Raw genomic sequence first — 15285 nt, forward strand, 5'->3', positions numbered from 1 at the left:
AATTATGTGTCTTACAATAATGTGTTTCTCAAGCTCTTTAATGATCAGAACGCTGTATATAAAATATAAATTTCTTTTAATATCTCGAGTCGACTTTATTCTCGAAACATTTTGACTTTTTTTCTTGAAATAGTTCAACTTTATTCTCGTAGTATTACAACTTTATTCTCTTAATATTTCGACTTTATTCTCGTAGTATTACGACTTTATTCTCTTAATATTTCGACGTTATTCTCATAGTATTACGACTTTATTCTCTTAATATTTCGACTTTATTCGCATAGTATTACGACTTTATTCTCTTAATATTTCGACTTTATTCGCATAGTATTACGACTTTATTCTCTTAATATTTCAACTTTATTCGCATAGTAGGCCTATTACGACTTTATTCTCAAAATATTTCAACTTTATTCTCAAAATATTACGACTTCTATAATCTCGTAATCTTAGATTTTTTTTTTCAACATGGCACTAAAACGCCGTCGTATAAACTAATGTGTATCAATGCATATAAAATAAAATTTGAATCATGCATTAAAAATATATATTTTTAAAACAAACTTGTTAAATGTTCATGAAGTGATGTATTGCAGAGCTACATAGACATCATCCCTTTCAGTAGAGGAACAGCTTGACTTTCTTCGACTCTAGAGTATTTATGAGTTCTTCCTTTTTGCAAAAAAAAAAAAAACATAAAATTAAAATTGCCAAGTTCTAGACCTAATGATGGAAAAAAAGTAAAAAGCACATAGGCATATAATGTGTAATAAGAATTGCATAAAAACAAGAGTATACAGAAAAGCATCTAAGCATTTAAGAAAATATCCCATGTTTGTTTACTATTATTGTGAAACATCTTAAATATTTTTCATAAAAATACGATTTTTAAGCACATTAAATGTATCATCTGCCATAAAATGGTGATTCCATTCTGTCATAACCTAATTTTATAGCTAGTATCTAATTTCATCAAACATACATTTAGCCCCATTCTATAATATGCAAGTGCTGTATTAAAATGGCCTTACCAAAGTGAACTTGCCGTAATGCTTACCATAACACTCTCAACTTCATTTTGATTTCTTCTGAGCACTCCTTTGAAATGAGGATCACTTCAAAATGCAAACAGTCAGTCTTATTCTGTTCCACAAGTCTCTCATTCACTCATTAATTCATTTGCACAGCCTACATTCACAGGAAACATTTTAAAATAATAATAAATCAGCATAAACTTCCTCTCAAATTGGCCATGCATCCTAATAACTTGATCTACCTTAATAAAAGTGAATGCATCTGCGTCTGTGGACGTTGAGATCGAGTCCAAGTCAAATAGGTCATCATCCTGCAGCACAATCAGAAGAGCACCATTCTGCATGAACACATGAGATGCAGTCAAAATTCCCTTAGCAATACCCAGTCAGCAGAAGATTGTGCGTACATGAATCTCCTCCCCGATTTATGGAGCTTGCAATGCCTAGTTTTAATTAGCACAACGGCACCTGCATATCATTTCCCATCCATGTGGGACTCCATGTTTAACCATCCTAGGTTCATGACCACATCTTCTTATTGGATAAAAACACCATCTTCCTCAACTGATCAGTGTGTGTATGTGTGCACGGTTAGAATTTATGTGCATCTTAACTTTTCAATCCATCAATTTTTTTATGTGATATTCCAAAATTCACATAAAAATTGGTAGATGGCATCACAGCTAGTGACCGAATACAGTACACACTCACACAATCATCCACTGAGTACTGATGCTCAAACAAAAAGTGTTACTTTCATCCCCGGTCTCCCCTAAATATGAAAATATGTTTGATTGACGTGCTGCTTGAGGCGTAATCTGTCACCACACATTAAAGAGCAACTAAACCATATTTTGTGCTTGAATTTCTAAAAAAAATTACAAACTTAGTAAAATGAAAGAATCTGGGAAGTGAAGTGTCCCTCAGTTGTAAATCCTTCATTGGTTTGCAACGACCCTTCAATGTGACTGCCATATTGTTATCACTCCAAAATGCCCTTTGGAGGCAGATTTATTCTGTTTTGAATACAGCTAATTATTTATGTACCCAGCATAAATTAATTTCAACCTAATATCATATTTTGGGTGAACTGTTTATTTAATGTGAAGATAAACAGTGAATTAACAAGCATTATTTAATTATTCACAACCTGTAGATATATCCAGAATACATACAGTACAATGTTCTACATTACTGAACATGGATTTAAACAAATAAATGACGTTAGAATGATAATTAAACACATTCTCCTAAAGATGACTTTCCACAGTATCAGGTTACCATTAATATTTAAACAGCAGCGTGGCAAGACTGGTTTCTGTTGTAATTCCCAGTCATGTTTGAATGTTTTCACTGCTCATCACAGCAGAACATATTTCAGGAGCAAGAAGAAAGCTGTTCATGCATTGAGTTCTTCCAACACTTAATCGGATATTTCGCTCTTGGTTAAGAATGCATTTGTATATTTAATATCTTACTGTTTGTGCTTCTTCCTCCACACCAGTTAACCTAGTCCTGTAAGAGCACATGCAGAGGCAGTTTTGTGTATTATTGAGGTGTGGCAGGTGCCCAACATTTCTTTCTCTACTGAAGGAACACTTTGAGGAGAGCTGTCTAAGTGGCCTGGTCTTTGTTTCCAACTATTTTTGGATTCCAGCACAAGACAATGACTTAATTGTTTGATCCCGCTGGACTGGACAAGACTCTAACTGGAGCGGGGAGTGAAGGGTGAAAAAGGCAAGTTCAGTTATTGTGTATTTCACTGTCCTTTCTAGACAGGTTTCAGCTGGATCCCACAAGATCTAGTTAAGTGTTTGAGAACAAGGCTGTGTTCAGGCCGAACTCTGTAAACAAAAATACCACTTGATATACTGGATGACATTTAGCAAAATATGATGTTAACGGGAACATAAAAATGTTTTTCTTGATGTTAGAGGAACGTTTTTAAAGAGTATGAAGTTCCTCAAACGTTCTGCTAACTTGATTTTGATTTAAAATGCAACATTCTAGGAACATTGATTTGTAACATTCCAAGAACATAAAAATATCCAGTTTCCTTAATGTTGGTATAATGTTATTTAAAGGTTAGTATGATGCCCCTGAAACATTCAATCATTTAAACACCTGCTGCGAACAAGCACTAAAAGAAAGAGAAATAAGAACACAAACTACCTCAGCCACAGCCTTAGATGAACTGAAGATAAAAGATTTGAACTGATATGAACTGAAGATAAAATATTTGATTAACCAACTCCACAAACAGCATCACAAGCTTCAGTTATTATACCTAGACTGACGTTATTGATGTTAGACGTCTACATAAGTTCTTATTGAGAATTAACAGAGGTTTAGATGTTGACATTTTTCATTTAAAGTCATCATCATGGAGATCAGTGTTTGCTTTAGTTGGGCTCTTGACCCTTGACTTTTGGTTTTTTGGAAACTTGCTTTTTTGGCAGTGATTGCAGGTGTTTTCAGAAAACATCTCTGCGTTGATAAAACAGATCGATGTGTGTTTCTCTGTCTATAGCCTGTAATGCAGGGTTCCAGCATCCCTATAACTCTAAAGCATTTTGGAAATGCAAGGAACTGAGTCAATATCAAGAGTGAACTAATTTTACTTAAGTTTGTGTCACTATAATACAAAAAATAAATAAAAATTTAATTATAGCTCCATTGTACCTGAAAATATATATTTTTTAAATATAATATTTTTTAGACATAATGCCGTATTTTGTTTTTCCTCTGCACTATTTTTCCTTACAGTATACATATAATAATCGGTTTGAGAAATGGAATATATGGATGATATGATACAATATAACAGTATAAACCTGCAATTCATTCCCTTTGTCTTATTTATTTATTTATTTATTTATTATCTCTATCTCTATTTTTTCTCTCTTCATCTTTCTCCACTCGCTCTAAAGTCTCTCTCTCTCTCTCTCTCTCTCTCTTGTTCATTTATTCATCATTGTCATAAGATTCTAATTGTCATAAAAAGTAATTAAGAGAGTAAACAAAAGGCCCAATTTAAGCTGAATGTTGAAAATACTGAATTGTATGAATTGTAATAGAAGACTGAACTGAGACAAACAACAGAATCTTGTTTTAGGGAATGATTAAAGCCTCATTAGTTAGTAAATGGACATTCTAATGGCTCTTTCCTGAGCTAATGCAGTTTCTGCTGTGGGCAGTGACTTCCTTCCCCTCTCTGAAGGCCTGCACACAGTGAACAGTTTAGGAATGTGATCTGAGTATTAGAATATTATTCTTTATGTTTTAAACTACAACCGAGAAGCCAATATCCAAAGTGAACTAATTCTGCAACAGTAAGTGTCACCATAATGCTCTGTTTTTATACTGAAGTTCACTTCATGTCGTAAATGTGCATTTATGCTGGGTTTGTAGCTAATTTGTGCTTTTAATAATAGTTCCATTCTGCTACTCTTGTTTACATCATTTTCAGACATGATATTTTGTCAGTTTTATTTTATTTTTTTCTCAAAACTGGGACTTGGACTACTTTGTTGTTGAATTGCGACAGTCTTGTTTATGAAAATGTTGAAATATGACAGCAAATGTTTTAATTGTATTCTCAAGGCAGTTTTATTTTTATTACAACGTTTCACTGAAAAACAATGTTATCTGTACACTTTAAGCACACCCAGTTTAATGGACTCCAGGTGGCTGTCAACACTAGCATGTTTAACTTTGGTGGTAACGACATGCTCCTTTTGTCATGCAACCGAAAGTTTAATGCGTTAGTATACAGTTTAAACCTTACGGAAGACTTTCCGTAACTTCAAATAATTTTCTTGTTTCAGTTACAGTTATATTTACTTAATTTGATTTGTTTCTAAACTTTACTTTATTTTATAAAAGGGATACATTATGGAACCACAGACTTTTTATATAAAATCACAATTGCGAGATATAAATTTAGAATTCTGAATTTTTTTTCTCAAAGTTCCCAATCTGCATCTCTCAACTGTGAGTTTATATCTTATAATTCTGACTTTTTTTCTCAAAATTCTAAGTTTACATCTAGCAATTCTTTAAAAAAAATGTTTGTTTGTTTACATTTTTTTTTTTCACCACAGAGTAAAAAAGGTAATCACAACTTTTTCCTTGCAATTCTGAGTTTACATCTCACAGTTCACTTACATCTAGCTATTCTGTGTTCATATTATATGTATATATATATATATATATATATATATATATATATATATATATATATATATATATATGTGTGTGTGTGTGTGTGTGTGTGTGTGTGTGTGTATAAAAAGATTAGAATTTATTCAAAATAGAACTCTTTTGGAACAACTTTTTGGGGTCAGTTTTATTTATTTATTTTGAAAGAATTTAACACTTTTATTCAGCTAGAATATGATAAACTTATAAACTATATATATATATTATTTATATTTATATATATTTGTTATTTGCAATTAGCATTTACATTTTTTATTCAGAAATGGCCTTCAATAGGAATAGTTACATTTAAAATTGTTGTTCATCATTATTTTTCCAGTGGAAAACAATACATGTTTATCAGAATGTTTACCAAACGTATGACTTCACTGTATGGTGCAATTTTATATTCACTAAGGGTTTGAAATGACATTCTGACAGAATTTTCATTTTTTGGGGTGAACTATTCCTTTCATTTTGAGTAAACTGTTCCCATCATTTATTGTAACCAGTAGGGGGCATCACAAAACAAGGTTACTAACTCAGCCAAAACTTGCCAGCCACTCACTTTCTTTTGAATGTCTATTTCCAGTGACCCACTGGTCCCATGCATTTCACCATGACACAAGGACCGACATTAAAACCAACTAAAACCCTTCACACCAGCACCACAACAGCTGCTCCAGGCTTCCTGGCCTCTTTACTGGACAGGATTCCTTGTGAGTATATCATATGAATCCTCTTTTCAGCACCTGCTCAATGGGCCCCGATCTAATTCTGCCACTTTTGCACATTTCTTGCTACTCAATTTTCACTGGTTACAAGTTTAACTTGTCAAAAGTCTCCTGGCCAAGGTCTCGCCTCATCCTTCAGATGTGTGTCATGGTGCTATTGCTATACTGGACCTCTTACTTTGATGTGTGATGGAATATTGTTGGTTTTGCCACAACAGTGCCAAGATGGGCCATCTATGCTATATTCACTGCCATCGTCCTGCTCATTCTCATCTGTGTGATATGCTGCTGTGTAAAATGCTGCTGCAAAGGGAAAAAGAAGAGGAAGAAGAAGCTGGACCAGAAGATCAGTATGAAAGGGATCTCAGGAACTACAACCGCAGCACTGGTGAGAGATGGCTCATCCATGTTTGTGAATGCTGATTAAATTGGTCTTCTCGTTGGCACTAAGATTGCTTTTCCAAGAAACCAAAGCCTTTCAAAGTAATAGATAGTATCTTCAACATTTCTCATCAAATTTTTCCACACTTTTTAACTTTTTTTGCTCTATAATCTTGAAATATATCAATGATAAACTCATTTGTGCCTGTGTTTATTTCTTTATAAAAAGATTTTTAAAGTAATGTGTGTAATGTGTTCACTAGTGTGGCAAGATAAAAAAAAAATTAAAATACAATTTTATCCTCATAGACTCCCAACATCCAAGTAGAATCCCCCAAACTTACCCCATTGGCTACAATTGTTGACATAGTCCTTTAAAGGAATATTTCACCCAAAAAAGACAATTTGCTGAACGTTTACTCTCTCATAATTTAGATGAGCTTGTCTTCCCACTAGAACATATTTGTATAAATGCAGCATTACCTCATTTGCTCACCAGTGGATGCTTTGCAGTGAATGGGTGCCGTCAGAATGAGTGTCCAAATAGCTGATATCACAATAATCCACAAGTAATCTACAGACCACAAATTAACATCTTATGAAGTAAAAATCTGGGTGTTTATAAGAAACAAGATGTTAATTGCTGCACTGTAGTGGTATGGGTTACTTGTGGATTATTATGATGTTTTATCTGCTATTTGGACGCTTATTCTGACGGCACCCATTCACTGCATACAATCCAATGGTGAGCAAATGATATAATTCTACATTTCTACAAATCTGTTCTGATGAAGAATCAAACTAATTTACATCTTGAATGACTTGAAAGGTAAGTTTTCTTTTTCAGATTTTCATTTTTGTTTGAACAATTCCTTTAAGTTTCTCAAGAGTGCAAACTCATGAGCAATAAAATATTCGTCTGGGTGGCGTTCACTAACGGGTCACTGGATGTACTGACAGGTCCAGCCCGAGACAGAGGATGTGGAGTACGGCTCAGATGACCAGCAGAGAGGAAAACTGCAGTACTCACTGGAGTTCAACGCATCCAGATCAGAGGTAATCATATCGTTTTAAAGCAGTGCACCCTTCCGGCAAGACGTATAAACAACTCATTTCTAACTTTCATCTACCTGCTTCATACATCTGTTTATTCCAAAATACAAATATATCCTTAATATTATATTATAAAGCTAGTTTTTAATTTTAGAATGACAACAAAGTCACTGAAACTATGAAATTGAATTCAAAAAAAAAGAAAAGAAAAAAAAGTCAGAATTACCTTATATTTTATTTCCTTATATTTCATCCAAATTCATTATTTGTCTAGATTCAGTTTTTATGCTTGCTCAAGACATTCGATCAATTAACTGAGGTGCATCTTTTTAATTAAAGCCCACATGAAATGGAAGCTGTGATCGACTTTAAAACCTAAATTTGGAATATCGAATAAAAAATGTAAATAAATAGCAGGGTGAAGAAGCATTAAAAAAATGACTGAAAAACAGTTTCGTCTGTGGATTAACGTGCATTGATGAATTTTTCAGCACAGGTTTAGTAATGTGTACTAATAAAGTATCGGGTCACATGTAAATTCATGTGGAATATGCTTTGAGATTAAAACTGTCAATAAGACAGTTTTCATAATCTTTCTCAATCTTATATTCCCTGTACTCATCAGCTGACTGTAGGGATAAAAGAAGCTGCCGATCTGAAAGCGATGGACTCAGGAGGAACATCTGACCCTTATGTGAAAGTCTACATTTGTCCCAACAAGTCCAAAACATTTGAGACGAAAGTCTTCAGGAAAACCCTTAACCCAGTGTTCAATGAACATTTCAAATATCAGGTAAACCATGCAGCATGTAAAATAATTCATTATCATATGCGCATAGATTAATGTAGGGAAATAATCAGCTGTCAGATCAAACATTGACCTGATGAGGTCAATATCGAGCTCATTAAAGTGCGGTTGTTAAATTTACAGTAACTAAACACTGATGTGTTGTTTTCATTGCTTGAAGATCCCTCAGAAGGAGCTGATTGAGTCGACACTGGTGATGCAAGTCTATGACTTCAACAGATTCTCCAAACACGACATCATCGGTGAGATCAGACTCAGTCTGTCCACTGTGGACTGGAATCATGTGATTGAGGAGTGGAGAGATCTGAGCGAAGCCTCCAAACATGAGGTTCAGTTAAATACTTTCTCAAGTTCAAAATTAGGACACAAATGATTTGCAGTGCAAAGTGTCTTTCTGTATGAACCAGAAAATTGGAGGTCTTGAATAGCAGTTTTTCAGTATGGATGGTGATCACGTCACCATAGACCATCATATAAAATTACAATGGCACACTGGTGACTAATTGAATTCTGCCATCTTTGCTCATCTTCACTCAGTTCTTGACGTAATTTACATTATGACCCCATGCAAGTCAAGACTGAAAATCAAGATTGTCTGAACAAGACACAACAGTCATTTGAGCGTCATTTGAGTGTAATCGCATCTTGAATGTTACCTATGTTGCAGCAAGAACATCTGGGGGAGATCTGCTTTTCTCTTCGTTATGTCCCAGCTAGTAGTAAACTCACTGTGATCATACTGGAAGCCAAGAACCTGAAGATGATGGACCACGGAGGCTCTTCAGGTGACATACTGAAATATCCTACATCCTCTAGTCTAGTCTGCAATCCGTACTGACAGAAACAAAACTTCTCAAACACTAAAAATCAGGCCTCACAGAAAAAAACTAAACAAAACAAAGTTTCGCAAAATGTACCAATACATACAATTCACTGCCATTTCCAGCTGAAATGAACACTAGTGGCAGTAAAACGCCTGAATTGCTTCTCTGACATGTTAAAGTTGCTCAGTGGCTCATCTAGTACTGCTCTGCATTTGCGATGAAAAGCTCAGGTACGAGTCCTGGAAAACATGAGCCACGATAAAAGAGTTCACATGAAAAAGCAAGCTAAAGCAGAAAAAAAAACATTGCCATCTGTTTTAGATAAATCCGAAAGTGATTTTAGCGCCACTTACTGTATATTTTACTTAGGAAGTGTCACTAAGCATGAAAGAAGCAATATAATATCATTTTGCTGAAATGTTGCTACAGGCCACAATGTTGCAACTGTTATTTCAATTGCAAAATGTATCAGATGTTGCATTATTTCAGCTACGGAGAGTATGTTTAACTTAAAAATGGATTATTCACTCCGTTTTTGTTGTTGTTGTTCTGAAGACCCCTATGTGAAAGTTCAATTGATTCTGGATAAGAAGAAGTGGAAGAAGAAGAGAACATCAGTGAAGAAGCAGACACTGAATCCATACTTCAATGAATCGTTCACCTTTGAAGTGTCATTTGAAAAGATTCAGGTGAGTGAAGCCTAACTGGTTGCTTAGATGAATTAAGGGTCCAATGGCAAATAAGTTGACAACATATAGTGTGATCTTCTGAACCCATTGTGATGTTTATCTCTGTTAGATTGTTTGATTCTTGGAGGTTTGATCTGTGTCTGTGAAAATAAAATAGCATTGTAATATCATAATATCATTCTTGCATTATGTTTTCAACCACATCAAGTAACCACATCATTCATGCGTATAACTGTTTGTTTCACTTATTATCCCTCATACAGAAAGTCCAGCTGGTCATCTCTGTGTGGGACCATGACAAAATGAGCAGAAATGATGCGATCGGCAAGATATATCTGGGCTGTGATGCTACAGGAAACCAGCTGCGTCACTGGGCGGACATGCTGTCCAACCCACGCAAGCCTGTGACTCAATGGCACACATTACTCTCCTCTGAACAGGTGGACACAACGCTGGCCTTGAAACACACGCTAAAGATCCCCTTCACAAACAAAGCCTTCTGAAAAACCTCCATTCCCATTCCTTTGTTACAATAATCTCAAGAATTTCTATAAGTTATAATGTAGGACAGACTATGGACCAGGGCCATTGTTTTTTATATAGTTGATCCATATTGTTGTAGTGAAACATTTCATTACTCTCTCCTACGTTGTCTTCTCCATAATTTTGAGCTGTTAGCAAGTCCAATACATTTTACTGAATTGTTCATATGAAAGTACTTTGTAAATCTGTTTATAAGAATTATCTTCTTTAGAAATAGTATATAAATTAGAAATTATAGTTAAATATAGCTGTTTGTCATTTCAAATAAGCTATAATGATACATATAATTGTATTTGTTGTTTTAGCATAACTTTATCTGCCAGATTCATTTAATGCTGTCACATCACGCTAATTTGTTGCATTGGTTGCATTGCATTGGTTTGCCACTATTCTGATGAACCTACGTTTAAAGGAATTTCACAGTTTTATTGTTCATATTGTCTCACACAAAGATGAAAGAAATCAACACTTGTCCAAATCTAGCCCAAACGGCTTATTTCATTTATTGCTAAGAGGTCACAGAAATGTGCAAAAAAAATGTAAAGATGCAAAAGTGCAGAACGTTTTCCCTTCCTTATTGCCAGGTGAATATTTAAACATGATTTGAATACTGAACATTGATAATACAAAAAGTAGTTCACAAGCACTATTAGAATGAACAACATCTACCCCTCTAGAAATGTAATGTTCTCAGAACGTCCCGCTGGTGTCAGTGACGTTCCCAGAACCTTTCCCAAGATGGTCATGATGTGGAGTTCTTTATAGGGATGGGGGGACATTATTTGGAGAATCTTAAGGGATTAACACTGCTCAGAGTGCATTTGGTCCCACAATACAGAGTGTGAAAGTAACACTGAATCAGAGTTGAGAAACTTAATGAGAATGTTAACAAGCAGAATTAATTAAGGAAATAAAAACAGAAAAAATAGAGAGACAAACGGAAACATAACTACAACTGATTTAGTCACAGCCATCCACTAACAGCCCAGAAAATCAACTGAAATAAAACACATGAATTCTCTAAAGATCTCATCAGAGGAGGATTAAACAACTGCACAAACAGCATCACCAGCTTCACTTATTACTAACCAGTTTGTCTAAAAAAGTTATTATTTAGGACAAAGGTTTAGATTTCAAAGTTTAGTTTGGAGTCACCATTACGGTGATCAGTGTTTGATTTAGTTGGGATCTTGAACCTTGACTTTATAACATTATAGTTTTTATAACATTAGTTTTTCTCTGTAAATCTGTGTTTGCTAAATATTTATTATGACAAAAAACAATTGAAGTAAACATGATCAGTTGGTTTTGGCTGATCAGTGACTTATTACTGTTAAAGTTTTAATCAGATAATAATAATAAAACACTTTGTACAAGGCATTTTGAACATCTGTGTGAATTCGATGCAAACATTCATCAAGAATCAGCAAATTAATCTCAATGATGGAGACAAACAAAAAGCGTTATGCAGCAGTGCATTATGGGTGCACCAAGTAAAACTAATTGGTTCCGAGAATGCATTGCAACATGAATAAATTATGCACCGGAATTGTCTTACAATTTTATTTTATTCTTACTATTTGCTTTAATTTTTGCTATTTTTGTTGTGACTTTTAAGTAGCTTGAATTGTAATGTTCAAAGATGTTTATCAGAATATTTTGTTGATCATCACCATTGTTAAGATTCATATGATGATTCTTCATGTCTATGTGTGCCATAGACAAAAACGTCTTGTGCAGAGTTGTTTTTCAATTGTTTAAGTCGTCCGAACACTATTAAAATACAACCTCCAGAAACAAATGGCTTCTAAATTCCACAGTGTAAAATGTAACAATCAGTGAATCAAGCCACTACAAGATGATTGTTTCCAGCGTCATATTTTCTCCAAGTTTTCTTTGCTATATTAATGTGCTTGTAACCACATAATTACAGCATTAACTAAATAATAATGTTGTAAATGTAAGGGTCAAGAGCCCAACTAAAGCAAACACTGACCACAGTGATGGTGAGGTTTTGTGAAATGAAACTAACATCTCTAATGTCAAGCATGGTATTGATGGGTGCATAAGCAGGGATGTTGGTTTTTATTGTAGTCTTAAATGTGCGGCATGTTAAAATTTATGCAAAAGATGCTTTGAGTTTTTGAGTTGTATACCTGATCACACTTATAACTTTTAACTTGCAGAAGGAATGTATAGGTGGATTTTTGATCTTAAAACTCTACAACCTCTTGGTATGAATGAAGATTTGAATTATTTTTTTTTAAATAATTTAAGGATATATATGGGGGAAAATATATGGGGGAACCTTGGGAATGTACTTGGGGATGATATTTACTTTTTGTATATATAAACTGATGCTGAGAACTTGTGAGATATGTATTGTTTTATAATTCGATGTATACTTTTGTATATGGATATTTTGGATGTTTAATCGATGTTTATTGATGTTGTATTTGCTTTGTTACATGTTTGATATGTATGTGGGTATTTTTTTTTTTGTATCTTCATGATATTATGTGTATTACGGTAATACATGTTTTAAAGGGATACTCCAACTGAAAATGAAAGTTTTGTCATTAATCACTTACCCCCATGTGGTTCCAAACCCGTAAAAGCTTCTGTCATCTTCGGAACACAATTTAAGATATTTTGGATGAAAACTGGGAAGCTATAGTCCATCTACCATCCGTGGTTCAACCGTTACGAAGCGATGAGAATACTTTATTTACCTGCAGAAAACAAAAATAATGACTTTATTCAACAATTTGTCTGCTCTGTGTCTCTCCTCGTCATGGTAGCGACATTTTGGAGAATATTATTTGGAGAATATGAGCTGATTTATTATCCATTTAATATCTTAAATTGAGTTCCGAAGATGAACATACAGGTTTGGAATGACATGGGAGTAAATGATTAATGACAAAATTTTCATTTTGGGGTGGAGTATCCCTTTAATGAGCGCAGGTGTTGCTTGTTAGCACATGGCACTAATGAAGGGTTAATATCCAGAAACGTCCTGCACTTTTTTGCACATTTTTATGACCTCCGAGCAATAAATGAAATAAGCCTTTTGGGCTAAACTTGGACAAGTGCGGATCTCTTCCATCTTTGTATTTTTTGGATCAATGCACCTTATATTATTTGCAGAATTAATTTTTGGATGACTGTTTGGTGCTACGACCTTTTTAACATGTCTTTAAAACCAGCAAAACCTTCTTATGTTTTGAAGCTTGGGATAAAAAAAGATGACACGTTCAGTGCTGAGGTTTTAAAAATGCACAGGTGAGACAGTTTAATCAGGTTTGGGTCAACACACAGACAGACAGGCGCATGTTGATTTCTCTTGTGACTACAGTAAGCACTACATAAGGGTGTGAATATCAGGCTGTCAGCACACATGTGGGCCAATTACAGCGTTTTAATGAGGTTTCTTCTATTAAGCAAGTTTACAGAATAATAAAGGCTGGAGAACTCATTAGTTGCTCTTGCACAGTCATGTTTTAAAGAATTTCATTCTTTTCTGTCATCAACAAGCACACAGGAAAATGGTTCAGCACTTTTTTTACATTCTTTAAGATGTACTTTGATTGATGTATTGTCTGTTTGTATAAAATGAATGAAGCCGAAGCATTTCAAAACTGCCATTACACAATTTTTTTTTTTTTTTTTGCGAGCTCATTTAAAACTTGCTACCATGATACAAGAATGGCTGAACTGGTATTTGTTAACTGGTGTTCTGAGCAGTTGCTAAATTGTTGGTTGTTGGCCCAGTTCAAAAAGTGTCTTTATAATGTTACAGTCCCTGGGCATTATAAATATACTGAACAAAATTATAAACGCAAAGCTTTTGTTTTTGCCTCACTTGTCATGAGCCGAACACAAACATCTAAGACTTTTTTCTATGTACACAAAAGGCCTATATCTCTCAAATATTGTACACAAATCTGTCTAAATCTGTGTTACCTTTGCCATGATAATCCATCCACAACACAGGTGTGGCATATCTAGATGCTGAATGGACAGCATGATTATCGCACAGGTGTGCCTTAGGCTGGCCACAATAAAAAGCCACTCTAAAATGCACACTTTTATCACACAGCACAATGCCACAGATGTCGCAAGTTTTGAGGGAGCATGCAATTGGCATGCTGACTGCAGGAATGTCCACCAGAGCTGTTGCCCATGAATTGAATGTTCATTTCTCTAACATAAGCCGTCTCCAAAGGCATTTCAGAGAATTTGGCAGTACATCCAACCAGCCTCACAACCACAGACCATGTGTAACCACACCAGCCCAGGACCTCCACATCCAGCGTCTTCACCTCCAAGATCATCTGAGACCAGCCACCCGGACAGCAACAATTGATTTGCATTACCAAAGAATTTCTGCACAAACTGTCAGAAACCATCTCAGGGAAGCTCATCTGCATGCTCGTCGTCTTCATCAGGGTCTCGACCTGACTGCAGTTCGTCATTGTCGTAACCAACTTGAGTGGGCAAATGCTCACATGTGATGGCATCTGGTACTTTGGAGAGATGTTCTCTTCACAGATGAATCTCAGTTTTCACTTTATAGGGCAGATGGCAGACAGTGTGTATGGTGTCGTGTGGGTAAGCGTTTTGCTGATGTAAATGTTGTGGCCCATGGTGGCGTAGGGGTTATGGTATAGGCTGGCAAATGTTATGGACAAACGAACACAGGTGCATTTTGTTGATGGCATTTTGAATGCACAGAGACACCATGACAAGATCCTGAGGCCCATTGTTGTGCCATTCATCCACCTTCCCCTATTTTTGAGATGGAAAAACTCAGTTTTACAAATGCTATAAATTTGGCTTTCAAAGGAAAGATTACTATCAAATAACACACCTAGATGCCTAACTGATGACGAAGAATTGACAGAGCAGCCATCAAGTCTTCTACAGTGTTCTAGGTTATTACATGCAGAGTTTTTAGGTCCTATAATGAAACCCTGTTTTTTTTTTTTTTTTTTTTTTTAATTTAGCCGTAGGAAA

The 15285-nt window shown here is 35.0% G+C and overlaps 1 protein-coding gene across 1 annotated transcript; it reads left to right on the forward strand.

Moving 5' to 3' along the window:
• The first annotated feature begins 5820 nt into the window (after window positions 1-5820).
• On the forward strand, window positions 5821-11045 carry LOC128013950 (synaptotagmin-1-like). The gene is made up of 8 exons (XM_052597148.1): window positions 5821-5953; window positions 6187-6356; window positions 7310-7405; window positions 8028-8195; window positions 8371-8538; window positions 8878-8995; window positions 9590-9723; window positions 9987-11045. The coding sequence occupies exons 1-8, from the start codon at window positions 5842-5844 to the stop codon at window positions 10224-10226; spliced, it is 1206 nt and encodes a 401-aa protein (XP_052453108.1). The 5' UTR covers window positions 5821-5841; the 3' UTR covers window positions 10227-11045.
• The last annotated feature ends 4240 nt before the right edge of the window (window positions 11046-15285 follow it).

The sequence above is a fragment of the Carassius gibelio genome, chromosome B25, assembly GCF_023724105.1.
Source record: "Carassius gibelio isolate Cgi1373 ecotype wild population from Czech Republic chromosome B25, carGib1.2-hapl.c, whole genome shotgun sequence".
Taxonomy (NCBI): domain Eukaryota; kingdom Metazoa; phylum Chordata; class Actinopteri; order Cypriniformes; family Cyprinidae; genus Carassius; species Carassius gibelio.

Coding starts and splice junctions, on each gene's coding strand:
- LOC128013950 (XM_052597148.1), top strand. CDS start 5,842: ATGCATTTCACCATGACACAAGGACCGACATTAAAACCAACTAAAACC. Junction 5,954..6,186: donor TTTACTGGACAGGATTCCTT/GTGAGTATATCA, acceptor TTGCCACAACAG/TGCCAAGATGGGCCATCTAT. Junction 8,539..8,877: donor GCGAAGCCTCCAAACATGAG/GTTCAGTTAAAT, acceptor CCTATGTTGCAG/CAAGAACATCTGGGGGAGAT.